This window comes from Haliotis rufescens, unplaced genomic scaffold, assembly GCF_023055435.1.
Source record: "Haliotis rufescens isolate VD_foot unplaced genomic scaffold, xgHalRufe1.0.p SCAF_131, whole genome shotgun sequence".
Taxonomy (NCBI): Eukaryota; Metazoa; Mollusca; class Gastropoda; order Lepetellida; family Haliotidae; genus Haliotis; species Haliotis rufescens.
The window spans coordinates 392,327-411,249 of NW_025963815.1; the positions used below are offsets into that span (position 1 = coordinate 392,327).

The 18,923-nt window shown below is 32.4% G+C and overlaps 1 protein-coding gene across 11 annotated transcripts in view; it reads right to left on the reverse strand.

Moving 5' to 3' along the window:
• The window catches only part of LOC124143148 (fibrillin-2-like), an 85,792-nt gene that overhangs the window by 34,623 nt on the left and 32,246 nt on the right, over window positions 1–18,923 (reverse strand). For 9 of the 11 annotated variants that reach the window (XM_048394898.1, XM_048394904.1, XM_048394906.1 and 6 more), the window contains 19 exons: window positions 18,551–18,667; window positions 17,560–17,676; window positions 16,575–16,691; window positions 15,590–15,706; window positions 14,598–14,714; window positions 13,607–13,723; window positions 12,622–12,738; window positions 11,631–11,747; window positions 10,640–10,756; window positions 9,649–9,765; window positions 8,658–8,774; window positions 7,667–7,783; window positions 6,682–6,798; window positions 5,697–5,813; window positions 4,712–4,828; window positions 3,727–3,843; window positions 2,742–2,858; window positions 1,757–1,873; window positions 594–710 (listed from right to left, as the gene is read on the reverse strand). In XM_048394898.1, coding sequence (XP_048250855.1) covers window positions 594–710; window positions 1,757–1,873; window positions 2,742–2,858; window positions 3,727–3,843; window positions 4,712–4,828; window positions 5,697–5,813; window positions 6,682–6,798; window positions 7,667–7,783; window positions 8,658–8,774; window positions 9,649–9,765; window positions 10,640–10,756; window positions 11,631–11,747; window positions 12,622–12,738; window positions 13,607–13,723; window positions 14,598–14,714; window positions 15,590–15,706; window positions 16,575–16,691; window positions 17,560–17,676; window positions 18,551–18,667 — 2,223 coding nt within the window. The remainder of the gene's footprint in view (window positions 1–593; window positions 711–1,756; window positions 1,874–2,741; window positions 2,859–3,726; window positions 3,844–4,711; window positions 4,829–5,696; window positions 5,814–6,681; window positions 6,799–7,666; window positions 7,784–8,657; window positions 8,775–9,648; window positions 9,766–10,639; window positions 10,757–11,630; window positions 11,748–12,621; window positions 12,739–13,606; window positions 13,724–14,597; window positions 14,715–15,589; window positions 15,707–16,574; window positions 16,692–17,559; window positions 17,677–18,550; window positions 18,668–18,923) is intronic. The other 2 variants (XM_048394902.1, XM_048394907.1) reach the window with 2 other exon arrangements.

Sequence of the window (18,923 nt, forward strand, 5' to 3'; positions counted from 1 at the left end):
AAGCCCATTTCTGGTGTCCCCCGCCGTGATATTGCTGGAATATTGCTAAAAGCGGCGTAAAACCATATTCACTCACTCACTCTTCCATAGAAAATGAACACATTCGCTTTTAAACATAATTCTTAAATACACAAGTGACAGATAAGATCCATTAATATCTATCTAAAATAAAAAATAACATTATTTCCATTCAAACCTAAGGCCCGTCTCATTCAAATGTTATCAACTGTATTTCAACATGTATATTCCTTCGGAAAGCAAATAATTTGTGTAACCTTATTTGGTTCAATGCACATTGTGCCCATTAAGAGTGATCATTCATTATAGTGACTATATTGGTTCTGTTATTTTGCAGGATATAATCTAATTGTAACCATTACCATACTTTCAACATATGATACTCAGTGTATTTTCTAGCTTATATACATTAAATTTACAATGCGATGTGTGTACAGGGAGCGGGGCACGATACACCATTCATCATTTACACTAATATTAGTCGAAATATGTGTATGTATCTAAAATAACACATGACAAACCTATACAGGAAAGTTCATTTTTGTCTATGTAGATGGTAGAGAAATACAACGAACCTGTACATGTCATTCCATCCCCTGTATAGCCAGCATTACAGGTACAACTGTAACTATCAACTAGATCACCACAAAGTGCGTTAGTGTCGCATGGACTGGAACTACACTCGTTGATATCTGGAAATGTTTAACAGAAGTAAAACCTATAAAATATACTTCAAAATATAAATAAAACGCATTGGCTATTTAAATACAGAGGTACATTTCTCCATACAAATCTTTAAAATATACTGATGAGTTAGATAGGCTTATATTTATTTAAATAACAACGTGTTTTTGAACAATTAATTTCATCTTCAAGCTGCTTGTATTCCAGCATTGTCACAAAAGTCCCCAAAACAGATGGAATTTCCTTATTCAGACAATCAAATTTCAAGAAGAAACAAGGCCCTTTTTATTCAAATGTGATCATTTGAATACGTAATCGTACACTAAGTTTTTTGGAACACCATGGAACAGCCTCTCCTTTGCTTCTTCCATAGAAGGGGCGGTCGGGTAGCCTAGTGGTTAAAGCGTTCGCTCGTCACGCCGAAGACCCGCGTTCGACTCCCGACATGGGTACAATGTGTGAAATCCATTTCTGGTGTCCCCCGCCGTGATATTGCTGGAATATTGCTAAAAGCGGCGTAAAACCATATTCACTCACTCACTCTTCCATAGAAAATGAACACATTCGCTTTTGAACATAATTCTTAAATACACAAGTGACAGATAAGATCCATTAATATCTATCTAAAATAAAAAATAACATTATTTCCATTCAAACCTAAGGCCCGTCTCATTCAAATGTTATCAATTGTATTTCAACATGTATATTCCTTCGGAAAGCAAATAATTTGTGTAACCTTATTTGGTTCAATGCACATTGTGCCCATTAAGAGTGATCATTCATTATAGTGACTATATTGGTTCTGTTATTTTGCAGGATATAATCTAATTGTAACCATTACCATACTTTCAACGTATGATACTCAGTGTATTTTCTAGCTTATATACATTAAATGTACAATGCGATGTGTGTACAGGGAGCGGGGCACGATACACCATTCATCATTTACACTAATATTAGTCGAAATATGTGTATGTATCTAAAATAATACATGACAAACCTATACACGAAAGTTCATTTTTGTCTATGTAAATGGTAGAGAAATACAACGAACCTGTACATGTCATTCCATCCCCTGTATAGCCAGCATTACAGGTACAACTGTAACTATCAACTAGATCACCACAAAGTGCGTTAGTGTCGCATGGACTGGAACTACACTCGTTGATATCTGGAAATGTTTAACAGAAGTAAAACCTATAAAATATACTGCAAAATATAAATAAAACGCATTGGCTATTTAAATACAGAGGTACATTTCTCCATACAAATCTTTAAAATATACTGATGAGTTAGATAGGCTTATATTTATTTAAATAACAACGTGTTTTTGAACAATTAATTTCATCTTCAAGCTGCTTGTATTCCAGCATTGTCACAAAAGTCCCCAAAACAGATGGAATTTCCTTATTCAGACAATCAAATTTCAAGAAGAAACAAGGCCCTTTTTATTCAAATGTGATCATTTGAATACGTAATCGTACACTAAGTTTTTTGGAACACCATGGAACAGCCTCTCCTTTGCTTCTTCCATAGAAAATGAACACATTCGCTTTTAAACATAATTCTTCAATACACAAGTGTCAGATAAGATCCATTAATATCTATCTAAAATAAAAAATAACATTATTTCCATTCAAACCTAAGGCCCGTCTCATTCAAATGTTATCAATTGTATTTCAACATGTATATTCCTTCGGAAAGCAAATAATTTGTGTAACCTTATTTGGTTCAATGCACATTGTGCCCATTAAGAGTGATCATTCATTATAGTGACTATATTGGTTCTGTTATTTTGCAGGATATAATCTAATTGTAACCATTACCATACTTTCAACGTATGATACTCAGTGTATTTTCTAGCTTATATACATTAAATTTACAATGCGATGTGTGTACAGGGAGCGGGGCACGATACACCATTCATCATTTACACTAATATTAGTCGAAATATGTGTATGTATCTAAAATAACACATGACAAACCTATACACGAAAGTTCATTTTTTTCTATGTAAATGGTAGAGAAATACAACGAACCTGTACATGTCATTCCATCCCCTGTATAGCCAGCATTACAGGTACAACTGTAACTATCAACTAGATCACCACAAAGTGCGTTAGTGCCGCATGGACTGGAACTACACTCGTTGATATCTGGAAATGTTTAACAGAAGTAAAACCTATAAAATATACTGCAAAATATAAATAAAACGCATTGGCTATTTAAATACAGAGGTACATTTCTCCATACAAATCTTTAAAATATACTGATGAGTTAGATAGGCTTATATTTATTTAAATAACAACGTGTTTTTGAACAATTAATTTCTTCTTCAAGCTGCTTGTATTCCAGCATTGTCACAAAAGTCCCCAAAACAGATGGAATTTCCTTATTCAGACAATCAAATTTCAAGAAGAAACAAGGCCCTTTTTATTCAAATGTGATCATTTGAATACGTGATCGTACACTAAGTTTTTTGGAATACCATGGAACAGCCTCTCCTTTGCTTCTTCCATAGAAAATGAACACATTCGCTTTTAAACATAATTCTTAAATACACAAGTGACAGATAAGATCCATTAATATCTATCTAAAATAAAAAATAACATTATTTCCATTCAAACCTAAGGCCCGTCTCATTCAAATGTTATCAATTGTATTTCAACATGTATATTCCTTCGGAAAGCAAATAATTTGTGTAACCTTATTTGGTTCAATGCACATTGTGCCCATTAAGAGTGATCATTCATTATAGTGACTATATTGGTTCTGATATTTTGCAGGATATAATCTAATTGTAACCATTACCATACTTTCAACGTATGATACTCAGTGTATTTTCTAGCTTATATACATTAAATTTACAATGCGATGTGTGTACAGGGAGCGGGGCACGATACACCATTCATCATTTACACTAATATTAGTCGAAATATGTGTATGTATCTAAAATAACACATGACAAACCTATACACGAAAGTTCATTTTTGTCTATGTAAATGGTAGAGAAATACAACGAACCTGTACATGTCATTCCATCCCCTGTATAGCCAGCATTACAGGTACAACTGTAACTATCAACTAGATCACCACAAAGTGCGTTAGTGTCGCATGGACTGGAACTACACTCGTTGATATCTGGAAATGTTTAACAGAAGTAAAACCTATAAAATATACTTCAAAATATAAATAAAACGCATTGGCTATTTAAATACAGAGGTACATTTCTCCATACAAATCTTTAAAATATACTGATGAGTTAGATAGGCTTATATTTATTTAAATAACAACGTGTTTTTGAACAATTAATTTCAGCTTCAAGCTGCTTGTATTCCAGCATTGTCACAAAAGTCCCCAAAACAGATGGAATTTCCTTATTCAGACAATCAAATTTCAAGAAGAAACAAGGCCCTTTTTATTCAAATGTGATCATTTGAATACGTAATCGTACACTAAGTTTTTTGGAACACCATGGAACAGCCTCTCCTTTGCTTCTTCCATAGAAAATGAACACATTCGCTTTTAAACATAATTCTTCAATACACAAGTGTCAGATAAGATCCATTAATATCTATCTAAAATAAAAAATAACATTATTTCCATTCAAACCTAAGGCCCGTCTCATTCAAATGTTATCAATTGTATTTCAACATGTATATTCCTTCGGAAAGCAAATAATTTGTGTAACCTTATTTGGTTCAATGCACATTGTGCCCATTAAGAGTGATCATTCATTATAGTGACTATATTGATTCTGTTATTTTGCAGGATATAATCTAATTGTAACCATTACCATACTTTCAACGTATGATACTCAGTGTATTTTCTAGCTTATATACATTAAATTTACAATGCGATGTGTGTACAGGGAGCGGGGCACGATACACCATTCATCATTTACACTAATATTAGTCGAAATATGTGTATGTATCTAAAATAACACATGACAAACCTATACACGAAAGTTCATTTTTTTCTATGTAAATGGTAGAGAAATACAACGAACCTGTACATGTCATTCCATCCCCTGTATAGCCAGCATTACAGGTACAACTGTAACTATCAACTAGATCACCACAAAGTGCGTTAGTGTCGCATGGACTGGAACTACACTCGTTGATATCTGGAAATGTTTAACAGAAGTAAAACCTATAAAATATACTGCAAAATATAAATAAAACGCATTGGCTATTTAAATACAGAGGTACATTTCTCCATACAAATCTTTAAAATATACTGATGAGTTAGATAGGCTTATATTTATTTAAATAACAACGTGTTTTTGAACAATTAATTTCTTCTTCAAGCTGCTTGTATTCCAGCATTGTCACAAAAGTCCCCAAAACAGATGGAATTTCCTTATTCAGACAATCAAATTTCAAGAAGAAACAAGGCCCTTTTTATTCAAATGTGATCATTTGAATACGTGATCGTACACTAAGTTTTTTGGAATACCATGGAACAGCCTCTCCTTTGCTTCTTCCATAGAAAATGAACACATTCGCTTTTAAACATAATTCTTCAATACACAAGTGACAGATAAGATCCATTAATATCTATCTAAAATAAAAAATAACATTATTTCCATTCAAACCTAAGGCCCGTCTCATTCAAATGTTATCAATTGTATTTCAACATGTATATTCCTTCGGAAAGCAAATAATTTGTGTAACCTTATTTGGTTCAATGCACATTGTGCCCATTAAGAGTGATCATTCATTATAGTGACTATATTGGTTCTGATATTTTGCAGGATATAATCTAATTGTAACCATTACCATACTTTCAACGTATGATACTCAGTGTATTTTCTAGCTTATATACATTAAATTTACAATGCGATGTGTGTACAGGGAGCGGGGCACGATACACCATTCATCATTTACACTAATATTAGTCGAAATATGTGTATGTATCTAAAATAACACATGACAAACCTATACACGAAAGTTCATTTTTTTCTATGTAAATGGTAGAGAAATACAACGAACCTGTACATGTCATTCCATCCCCTGTATAGCCAGCATTACAGGTACAACTGTAACTATCAACTAGATCACCACAAAGTGCGTTAGTGTCGCATGGACTGGAACTACACTCGTTGATATCTGGAAATGTTTAACAGAAGTAAAACCTATAAAATATACTGCAAAATATAAATAAAACGCATTGGCTATTTAAATACAGAGGTACATTTCTCCATACAAATCTTTAAAATATACTGATGAGTTAGATAGGCTTATATTTATTTAAATAACAACGTGTTTTTGAACAATTAATTTCTTCTTCAAGCTGCTTGTATTCCAGCATTGTCACAAAAGTCCCCAAAACAGATGGAATTTCCTTATTCAGACAATCAAATTTCAAGAAGAAACAAGGCCCTTTTTATTCAAATGTGATCATTTGAATACGTGATCGTACACTAAGTTTTTTGGAATACCATGGAACAGCCTCTCCTTTGCTTCTTCCATAGAAAATGAACACATTCGCTTTTAAACATAATTCTTCAATACACAAGTGACAGATAAGATCCATTAATATCTATCTAAAATAAAAAATAACATTATTTCCATTCAAACCTAAGGCCCGTCTCATTCAAATGTTATCAATTGTATTTCAACATGTATATTCCTTCGGAAAGCAAATAATTTGTGTAACCTTATTTGGTTCAATGCACATTGTGCCCATTAAGAGTGATCATTCATTATAGTGACTATATTGGTTCTGATATTTTGCAGGATATAATCTAATTGTAACCATTACCATACTTTCAACGTATGATACTCAGTGTATTTTCTAGCTTATATACATTAAATTTACAATGCGATGTGTGTACAGGGAGCGGGGCACGATACACCATTCATCATTTACACTAATATTAGTCGAAATATGTGTATGTATCTAAAATAATACATGACAAACCTATACACGAAAGTTCATTTTTGTCTATGTAAATGGTAGAGAAATACAACGAACCTGTACATGTCATTCCATCCCCTGTATAGCCAGCATTACAGGTACAACTGTAACTATCAACTAGATCACCACAAAGTGCGTTAGTGTCGCATGGACTGGAACTACACTCGTTGATATCTGGAAATGTTTAACAGAAGTAAAACCTATAAAATATACTTCAAAATATAAATAAAACGCATTGGCTATTTAAATACAGAGGTACATTTCTCCATACAAATCTTTAAAATATACTGATGAGTTAGATAGGCTTATATTTATTTAAATAACAACGTGTTTTTGAACAATTAATTTCTTCTTCAAGCTGCTTGTATTCCAGCATTGTCACAAAAGTCCCCAAAACAGATGGAATTTCCTTATTCAGACAATCAAATTTCAAGAAGAAACAAGGCCCTTTTTATTCAAATGTGATCATTTGAATACGTGATCGTACACTAAGTTTTTTGGAATACCATGGAACAGCCTCTCCTTTGCTTCTTCCATAGAAAATGAACACATTCGCTTTTAAACATAATTCTTAAATACACAAGTGACAGATAAGATCCATTAATATCTATCTAAAATAAAAAATAACATTATTTCCATTCAAACCTAAGGCCCGTCTCATTCAAATGTTATCAATTGTATTTCAACATGTATATTCCTTCGGAAAGCAAATAATTTGTGTAACCTTATTTGGTTCAATGCACATTGTGCCCATTAAGAGTGATCATTCATTATAGTGACTATATTGGTTCTGATATTTTGCAGGATATAATCTAATTGTAACCATTACCATACTTTCAACGTCTGATACTCAGTGTATTTTCTAGCTTATATACATTAAATTTACAATGCGATGTGTGTACAGGGAGCGGGGCACGATACACCATTCATCATTTACACTAATATTAGTCGAAATATGTGTATGTATCTAAAATAATACATGACAAACCTATACACGAAAGTTCATTTTTGTCTATGTAAATGGTAGAGAAATACAACGAACCTGTACATGTCATTCCATCCCCTGTATAGCCAGCATTACAGGTACAACTGTAACTATCAACTAGATCACCACAAAGTGCGTTAGTGTCGCATGGACTGGAACTACACTCGTTGATATCTGGAAATGTTTAACAGAAGTAAAACCTATAAAATATACTTCAAAATATAAATAAAACGCATTGGCTATTTAAATACAGAGGTACATTTCTCCATACAAATCTTTAAAATATACTGATGAGTTAGATGGGCTTATATTTAATTAAATAACAACGTGTTTTTGAACAATTAATTTCATCTTCAAGCTGCTTGTATTGCAGCATTGTCACAAAAGTCCCCAAAACAGATGGAATTTCCTTATTCAGACAATCAAATTTCAAGAAGAAACAAGGCCCTTTTTATTCAAATGTGATCATTTGAATACGTGATCGTACACTAAGTTTTTTGGAACACCATGGAACAGCCTCTCCTTTGCTTCTTCCATAGAAAATGAACACATTCGCTTTTAAACATAATTCTTAAATACACAAGTGACAGATAAGATCCATTAATATCTATCTAAAATAAAAAATAACATTATTTCCATTCAAACCTAAGGCCCGTCTCATTCAAATGTTATCAATTGTATTTCAACATGTATATTCCTTCGGAAAGCAAATAATTTGTGTAACCTTATTTGGTTCAATGCACATTGTGCCCATTAAGAGTGATCATTCATTATAGTGACTATATTGGTTCTGTTATTTTGCAGGATATAATCTAATTGTAACCATTACCATACTTTCAACGTATGATACTCAGTGTATTTTCTAGCTTACATGTAAATACATTAAGTTTACAATGCGATGTGTGTACAGGGAACCGGGCACGATACACCATTCATCATTTACACTAATATTAGTCGAAATATGTGTATGTATCTAAAATAACACATGACAAACCTATACACGAAAGTTCATTTTTGTCTATGTAAATGGTAGAGAAATACAACGAACCTGTACATGTCATTCCATCCCCTGTATAGCCAGCATTACAGGTACAACTGTAACTATCAACTAGATCACCACAAAGTGCGTTAGTGTCGCATGGACTGGAACTACACTCGTTGATATCTGGAAATGTTTAACAGAAGTAAAACCTATAAAATATACTGCAAAATATAAATAAAACGCATTGGCTATTTAAATACAGAGGTACATTTCTCCATACAAATCTTTAAAATATACTGATGAGTTAGATAGGCTTATATTTATTTAAATAACAACGTGTTTTTGAACAATTAATTTCATCTTCAAGCTGCTTGTATTCCAGCATTGTCACAAAAGTCCCCAAAACAGATAGAATTTCCTTATTCAGACAATCAAATTTCAAGAAGAAACAAGGCCCTTTTTATTCAAATGAGATCATTTGAATACGTGATCGTACACTAAGTTTTTTGGAACACCATGGAACAGCCTCTCCTTTGCTTCTTCCATAGAAAATGAACACATTCGCTTTTAAACATAATTCTTAAATACACAAGTGACAGATAAGATCAATTAATATCTATCTAAAATAAAAAATAACATTATTTCCATTCAAACCTAAGGCCCGTCTCATTCAAATGTTATCAATTGTATTTCAACATGTATATTCCTTCGGAAAGCAAATAATTTGTGTAACCTTATTTGGTTCAATGCACATTGTGCCCATTAAGAGTGATCATTCATTATAGTGACTATATTGGTTCTGTTATTTTGCAGGATATAATCTAATTGTAACCATTACCATACTTTCAACGTATGATACTCAGTGTATTTTCTAGCTTACATGTATAAACATTAAATTTACAATGCGATGTGTGTACAGGGAGCGGGGCACGATACACCATTCATCATTTACACTAATATTAGTCGAAATATGTGTATATATCTAAAATAACACATGACAAACCTATACACGAAAGTTCATTTTTTTCTATGTAAATGGTAGAGAAATACAACGAACCTGTACATGTCATTCCATCCCCTGTATAGCCAGCATTACAGGTACAACTGTAACTATCAACTAGATCACCACAAAGTGCGTTAGTGTCGCATGGACTGGAACTACACTCGTTGATATCTGGAAATGTTTAACAGAAGTAAAACCTATAAAATATACTGCAAAATATAAATAAAACGCATTGGCTATTTAAATACAGAGGTACATTTCTCCATACAAATCTTTAAAATATACTGATGAGTTAGATAGGCTTATATTTATTTAAATAACAAGGTGTTTTTGAACAATTAATTTCATCTTCAAGCTGCTTGTATTCCAGCATTGTCACAAAAGTCCCCGAAACAGATAGAATTTCCTTATTCAGACAATCAAATTTCAAGAAGAAACAAGGCCCTTTTTATTCAAATGTGATCATTTGAATACGTGATCGTACACTAAGTTTTTTGGAACACCATGGAACAGCCTCTCCTTTGCTTCTTCCGTAGAAAATGAACACATTCGCTTTTAAACAAAATTCTTAAATACACAAGTGACAGATAAGATCCATTAATATCTATCTAAAATAAAAAATAACATTATTTCCATTCAAACCTAAGGCCCGTCTCATTCAAATGTTATCAATTGTATTTCAACATGTATATTCCTTCGGAAAGCAAATAATTTGTGTAACCTTATTTGGTTCAATGCACATTGTGCCCATTAAGAGTGATCATTCATTATAGTGACTATATTGGTTCTGTTATTTTGCAGGATATAATCTAATTGTAACCATTACCATACTTTCAACGTATGATACTCAGTGTATTTTCTAGCTTACATGTATAAACATTAAATTTACAATGCGATGTGTGTACAGGGAGCGGGGCACGATACACCATTCATCATTTACACTAATATTAGTCGAAATATGTGTATGTATCTATAATAACACATGACAAACCTATACACGAAAGTTCATTTTTTTCTATGTAAATGGTAGAGAAATACAACGAACCTGTACATGTCATTCCATCCCCTGTATAGCCAGCATTACAGGTACAACTGTAACTATCAACTAGATCACCACAAAGTGCGTTAGTGTCGCATGGACTGGAACTACACTCGTTGATATCTGGAAATGTTTAACAGAAGTAAAACCTATAAAATATACTGCAAAATATAAATAAAACGCATTGGCTATTTAAATACAGAGGTACATTTCTCCATACAAATCTTTAAAATATACTGATGAGTTAGATAGGCTTATATTTATTTAAATAACAAGGTGTTTTTGAACAATTAATTTCATCTTCAAGCTGCTTGTATTCCAGCATTGTCACAAAAGTCCCCGAAACAGATAGAATTTCCTTATTCAGACAATCAAATTTCAAGAAGAAACAAGGCCCTTTTTATTCAAATGTGATCATTTGAATACGTGATCGTACACTAAGTTTTTTGGAACACCATGGAACAGCCTCTCCTTTGCTTCTTCCATAGAAAATGAACACATTCGCTTTTAAACATAATTCTTAAATACACAAGTGACAGATAAGATCCATTAATATCTATCTAAAATAAAAAATAACATTATTTCCATTCAAACCTAAGGCCCGTCTCATTCAAATGTTATCAATTGTATTTCAACATGTATATTCCTTCGGAAAGCAAATAATTTGTGTAACCTTATTTGGTTCAATGCACATTGTGCCCATTAAGAGTGATCATTCATTATAGTGACTATATTGGTTCTGTTATTTTGCAGGATATAATCTAATTGTAACCATTACCATACTTTCAACGTATGATACTCAGTGTATTTTCTAGCTTACATGTATAAACATTAAATTTACAATGCGATGTGTGTACAGGGAGCGGGGCACGATACACCATTCATCATTTACACTAATATTAGTCGAAATATGTGTATGTATCTATAATAACACATGACAAACCTATACACGAAAGTTCATTTTTTTCTATGTAAATGGTAGAGAAATACAACGAACCTGTACATGTCATTCCATCCCCTGTATAGCCAGCATTACAGGTACAACTGTAACTATCAACTAGATCACCACAAAGTGCGTTAGTGTCGCATGGACTGGAACTACACTCGTTGATATCTGGAAATGTTTAACAGAAGTAAAACCTATAAAATATACTGCAAAATATAAATAAAACGCATTGGCTATTTAAATACAGAGGTACATTTCTCCATACAAATCTTTAAAATATACTGATGAGTTAGATAGGCTTATATTTATTTAAATAACAAGGTGTTTTTGAACAATTAATTTCATCTTCAAGCTGCTTGTATTCCAGCATTGTCACAAAAGTCCCCGAAACAGATAGAATTTCCTTATTCAGACAATCAAATTTCAAGAAGAAACAAGGCCCTTTTTATTCAAATGTGATCATTTGAATACGTGATCGTACACTAAGTTTTTTGGAACACCATGGAACAGCCTCTCCTTTGCTTCTTCCATAGAAAATGAACACATTCGCTTTTAAACATAATTCTTAAATACACAAGTGACAGATAAGATCCATTAATATCTATCTAAAATAAAAAATAACATTATTTCCATTCAAACCTAAGGCCCGTCTCATTCAAATGTTATCAATTGTATTTCAACATGTATATTCCTTCGGAAAACAAATAATTTGTGTAACCTTATTTGGTTCAATGCACATTGTGCCCATTAAGAGTGATCATTCATTATAGTGACTATATTGGTTCTGTTATTTTGCAGGATATAATCTAATTGTAACCATTACCATACTTTCAACGTATGATACTCAGTGTATTTTCTAGCTTACATGTATAAACATTAAATTTACAATGCGATGTGTGTACAGGGAGCGGGGCACGATACACCATTCATCATTTACACTAATATTAGTCGAAATATGTGTATGTATCTAAAATAACACATGACAAACCTATACACGAAAGTTCATTTTTTTCTATGTAAATGGTAGAGAAATACAACGAACCTGTACATGTCATTCCATCCCCTGTATAGCCAGCATTACAGGTACAACTGTAACTATCAACTAGATCACCACAAAGTGCGTTAGTGTCGCATGGACTGGAACTACACTCGTTGATATCTGGAAATGTTTAACAGAAGTAAAACCTATAAAATATACTGCAAAATATAAATAAAACGCATTGGCTATTTAAATACAGAGGTACATTTCTCCATACAAATCTTTAAAATATACTGATGAGTTAGATAGGCTTATATTTATTTAAATAACAACGTGTTTTTGAACAATTAATCTCATCTTCAAGCTGCTTGTATTCCAGCATTGTCACAAAAGTCCCCAAAACAGATGGAATTTCCTTATTCAGACAATCAAATTTCAAGAAGAAACAAGGCCCTTTTTATTCAAATGTGATCATTTGAATACGTGATCGTACACTAAGTTTTTTGGAACACCATGGAACAGCCTCTCCTTTGCTTCTTCCATAGAAAATGAACACATTCGCTTTTAAACATAATTCTTAAATACACAAGTGACAGATAAGATCCATTAATATCTATCTAAAATAAAAAATAACATTATTTCCATTCAAACCTAAGGCCCGTCTCATTCAAATGTTATCAATTGTATTTCAACATGTATATTCCTTCGGAAAGCAAATAATTTGTGTAACCTTATTTGGTTCAATGCACATTGTGCCCATTAAGAGTGATCATTCATTATAGTGACTATATTGGTTCTGTTATTTTGCAGGATATAATCTAATTGTAACCATTACCATACTTTCAACGTATGATACTCAGTGTATTTTCTAGCTTATATACATTAAATTTACAATGCGATGTGTGTACAGGGAGCGGGGCACGATACACCATTCATCATTTACACTAATATTAGTCGAAATATGTGTATGTATCTAAAATAACACATGACAAACCTATACACGAAAGTTCATTTTTTTCTATGTAAATGGTAGAGAAATACAACGAACCTGTACATGTCATTCCATCCCCTGTATAGCCAGCATTACAGGTACAACTGTAACTATCAACTAGATCACCACAAAGTGCGTTAGTGTCGCATGGACTGGAACTACACTCGTTGATATCTGGAAATGTTTAACAGAAGTAAAACCTATAAAATATACTGCAAAATATAAATAAAACGCATTGGCTATTTAAATACAGAGGTACATTTCTCCATACAAATCTTTAAAATATACTGATGAGTTAGATAGGCTTATATTTATTTAAATAACAACGTGTTTTTGAACAATTAATCTCATCTTCAAGCTGCTTGTATTCCAGCATTGTCACAAAAGTCCCCAAAACAGATGGAATTTCCTTATTCAGACAATCAAATTTCAAGAAGAAACAAGGCCCTTTTTATTCAAATGTGATCATTTGAATACGTGATCGTACACTAAGTTTTTTGGAACACCATGGAACAGCCTCTCCTTTGCTTCTTCCATAGAAAATGAACACATTCGCTTTTAAACATAATTCTTAAATACACAAGTGACAGATAAGATCCATTAATATCTATCTAAAATAAAAAATAACATTATTTCCATTCAAACCTAAAGCCCGTCTCATTCAAATGTTATCAATTGTATTTCAACATGTATATTCCTTCGGAAAGCAAATAATTTGTGTAACCTTATTTGGTTCAATGCACATTGTGCCCATTAAGAGTGATCATTCATTATAGTGACTATATTGGTTCTGTTATTTTGCAGGATATAATCTTATTGTAACCATTACCATACTTTCAACGTATGATACTCAGTGTATTTTCTAGCTTACATGTATAAACATTAAATTTACAATGCGATGTGTGTACAGGGAGCGGGGAACGATACACCATTCATCATTTACACTAATATTAGTCGAAATATGTGTATGTATCTAAAATAACACATGACAAACCTATACACGAAAGTTCATTTTTTTCTATGTAAATGGTAGAGAAATACAACGAACCTGTACATGTCATTCCATCCCCTGTATAGCCAGCATTACAGGTACAACTGTAACTATCAACTAGATCACCACAAAGTGCGTTAGTGTCGCATGGACTGGAACTACACACGTTGATATCTGGAAATGTTTAACAGAAGTAAAACCTATAAAATATACTGCAAAATATAAATAAAACGCATTGGCTATTTAAATACAGAGGTACATTTCTCCATACAAATCTTTAAAATATACTGATGAGTTAGATAGGCTTATATTTATTTAAATAACAACGTATTTATGAACAATTAATTTCATCTTCAAGCTGCTTGTATTGCAGCATTGTCACAAAAGTCCCCAAAACAGATGGAATTTCCTTATTCAGACAATCAAATTTCAAGAAGAAACAAGGCCCTTTTTTATTCAAATGTGATCATTTGAATACGTGATCGTACACTAAGTTTTTTGGAACACCATGGAACAGCCTCTCCTTTGCTTCTTCCATAGAAAATGAACACATTCGCTTTTAAACATAATTCTTAAATACACAAGTGACAGATAAGATCCATTAATATCTATCTAAGATAAAAAATAACATTATTTCCATTCAAACCTAAGGCCCGTCTCATTCAAATGTTATCAATTGTATTTCAACATGTATATTCCTTCGGAAAGCAAATAATTTGTGTAACCTTATTTGGTTCAATGCACATTGTGCCCATTAAGAGTGATCATTCATTATAGTGACTATATTGGTTCTGTTATTTTGCAGGATATAATCTAATTGTAACCATTACCATACTTTCAACGTATGATACTCAGTGTATTTTCTAGCTTACATGTCTAAACATTAAATTTACAATGCGATGTGTGTACAGGGAGCGGGGAACGATACACCATTCATCATTTACACTAATATTAGTCGAAATATGTGTATGTATCTAAAATAACACATGACAAACCTATACACGAAAGTTCATTTTTTTCTATGTAAATGGTAGAGAAATACAACGAACCTGTACATGTCATTCCATCCCCTGTATAGCCAGCATTACAGGTACAACTGTAACTATCAACTAGATCACCACAAAGTGCGTTAGTGTCGCATGGACTGGAACTACACTCGTTGATATCTGGAAATGTTTAACAGAAGTAAAACCTATAAAATATACTTCAAAATATAAATAAAACGCATTGGCTATTTAAATACAGAGGTACATTTCTCCATACAAATCTTTAAAATATACTGATGAGTTAGATAGGCTTATATTTATTTAAATAACAACGTGTTTTTGAACAATTAATTTCAGCTTCAAGCTGCTTGTATTCCAGCATTGTCACAAAAGCCCCCAAAACAGATGGAATTTCCTTATTCAGACAATCAAATTTCAAGAAGAAACAAGGCCCTTTTTATTCAAATGTGATCATTTGAATACGTGATCGTACACTAAGTTTTTTGGAACACCATGGAACAGCCTCTCCTTTGCTTCTTCCATAGAAAATGAACACATTCGCTTTTAAACATAATTCTTAAATACACAAGTGACAGATAAGATCCATTAATATCTATCTAAAATAAAAAATAACATTATTTCCATTCAAACCTAAGGCCCGTCTCATTCAAATGTTATCAATTGTATTTCAACATGTATATTCCTTCGGAAAGCAAATACTTTGTGTAACCTTATTTGGTTCAATGCACATTGTGCCCATTAAGAGTGATCATTCATTATAGTGACTATATTGGTTCTGTTATTTTGCAGGATATAATCTAATTGTAACCATTACCATACTTTCAACGTATGATACTCAGTGTATTTTCTAGCTAATATACATTAAATTTACAATGCGATGTGTGTACAGGGAGCGGGGCACGATACACCATTCATCATTTACACTAATATTAGTCGAAATATGTGTATATATCTAAAATAACACATGACATACCTATACACGAAAGTTCATTTTTTTCTATGTAAATGGTAGAGAAATACAACGAACCTGTACATGTCATTCCATCCCCTGTATAGCCAGCATTACAGGTACAACTGTAACTATCAACTAGATCACCACAAAGTGCGTTAGTGTCGCATGGACTGGAACTACACTCGTTGATATCTGGAAATGTTTAACAGAAGTAAAACCTATAAAATATACTGCAAAATATAAATAAAACGCATTGGCTATTTAAATACAGAGGTACATTTCTCCATACAAATCTTTAAAATATACTGATGAGTTAGATAGGCTTATATTTATTTAAATAACAAGGTGTTTTTGAACAATTAATCTCATCTTCAAGCTGCTTGTATTCCAACATTGTCACAAAAGTCCCCAAAACAGATGGAATTTCCTTATTCAGACAATCAAATTTCAAGAAGAAACAAGGCCCTTTTTATTCAAATGTGATCATTTGAATACGTGATCGTACACTTAGTTTTTTGGAACACCATGGAACAGCCTCTCCTTTGCTTCTTCCATAGAAAATGAACACATTCGCTTTTAAACATAATTCTTAAATACACAAGTGACAGATAAGATCCATTAATATCTATCTAAAATAAAAAATAACATTATTTCCATTCAAACCTAAGGCCCGTCTCATTCAAATGTTATCAATTGTATTTCAACATGTATATTCCTTCGGAAAGCAAATAATTTGTGTAACCTTATTTGGTTCAATGCACATTGTGCCCATTAAGAGTGATCATTCATTATAGTGACTATATTGGTTCTGTTATTTTGCAGGATATAATCTAATTGTAACCATTACCATACTTTCAACGTATGATACTCAGTGTATTTTCTAGCTTATATACATTAAATTTACAATGCGATGTGTGTACAGGGAGCGGGGCACGATACACCATTCATCATTTACACTAATATTAGTCGAAATATGTGTATGTATCTAAAATAACACATGACAAACCTATACACGAAAGTTCATTTTTTTCTATGTAAATGGTAGAGAAATACAACGAACCTGTACATGTCATTCCATCCCCTGTATAGCCAGCATTACAGGTACAACTGTAACTATCAACTAGATCACCACAAAGTGCGTTAGTGTCGCATGGACTGGAACTACACTCGTTGATATCTGGAAATGTTTAACAGAAGTAAAACCTATAAAATATACTGCAAAATATAAATAAAACGCATTGGCTATTTAAATACAGAGGTACATTTCTCCATACAAATCTTTAAAATATACTGATGAGTTAGATAGGCTTATATTTATTTAAATAACAAGGTGTTTTTGAACAATTAATTTCATCTTCAAGCTGCTTGTATTGCAGCATTGTCACAAAAGTCCCCAAAACAGATGGAATTTCCTTATTCAGACAATCAAATTTCAAGAAGAAACAAGGCCCTTTTTATTCAAATGTGATCATTTGAATACGTGATCGTACACTAAGTTTTTTGGAACACCATGGAACAGCCTCTCCTTTGCTTCTTCCATAGAAAATGAACACATTCGCTTTTAAACATAATTCTTAAATACACAAGTGACAGATAAGATCCATTAATATCTATCTCAAATAAAAAATAACATTATTTCCATTCAAACCTAAGGCCCGTCTCATTCAAATGTTATCAATTGTATTTCAACATGTATATTCCTTCGGAAAGCAAATAATTTGTGTAACCTTATTTGGTTCAATGCACATTGTGCCCATTAAGAGTGATCATTCATTATAGTGACTATATTGGTTCTGTTATTTTGCAGGATATAATCTAATTGTAACCATTACCATACTTTCAACGTATGATACTCAGTGTATTTTCTAGCTTACATGTATAAACATTAAATTTACAATGCGATGTGTGTACAGGGAGCGGGGCACGATACACCATTCATCATTTACACTAATATTAGTCGAAATATGTGTATATATCTAAAATAACACATGACAAACCTATACACGAAAGTTCATTTTTTTCTATGTAAATGGTAGAGAAATACAACGAACCTGTACATGTCATTCCATCCCCTGTATAGCCAGCATTACAGGTACAACTGTAACTATCAACTAGATCACCACAAAGTGCGTTAGTGTCGCATGGACTGGAACTACACTCGTTGATATCTGGAAATGTTTAACAGAAGTAAAACCTATAAAATATACTGCAAAATATAAATAAAACGCATTGGCTATTTAAATACAGAGGTACATTTCTCCATACAAATCTTTAAAATATACTGATGAGTTAGATAGGCTTATATTTATTTAAATAACAACGTGTTTTTGAACAATTAATCTCATCTTCAAGCTGCTTGTATTCCAGCATTGTCACAAAAGTCCCCAAAACAGATGGAATTTCCTTATTCAGACAATCAAATTT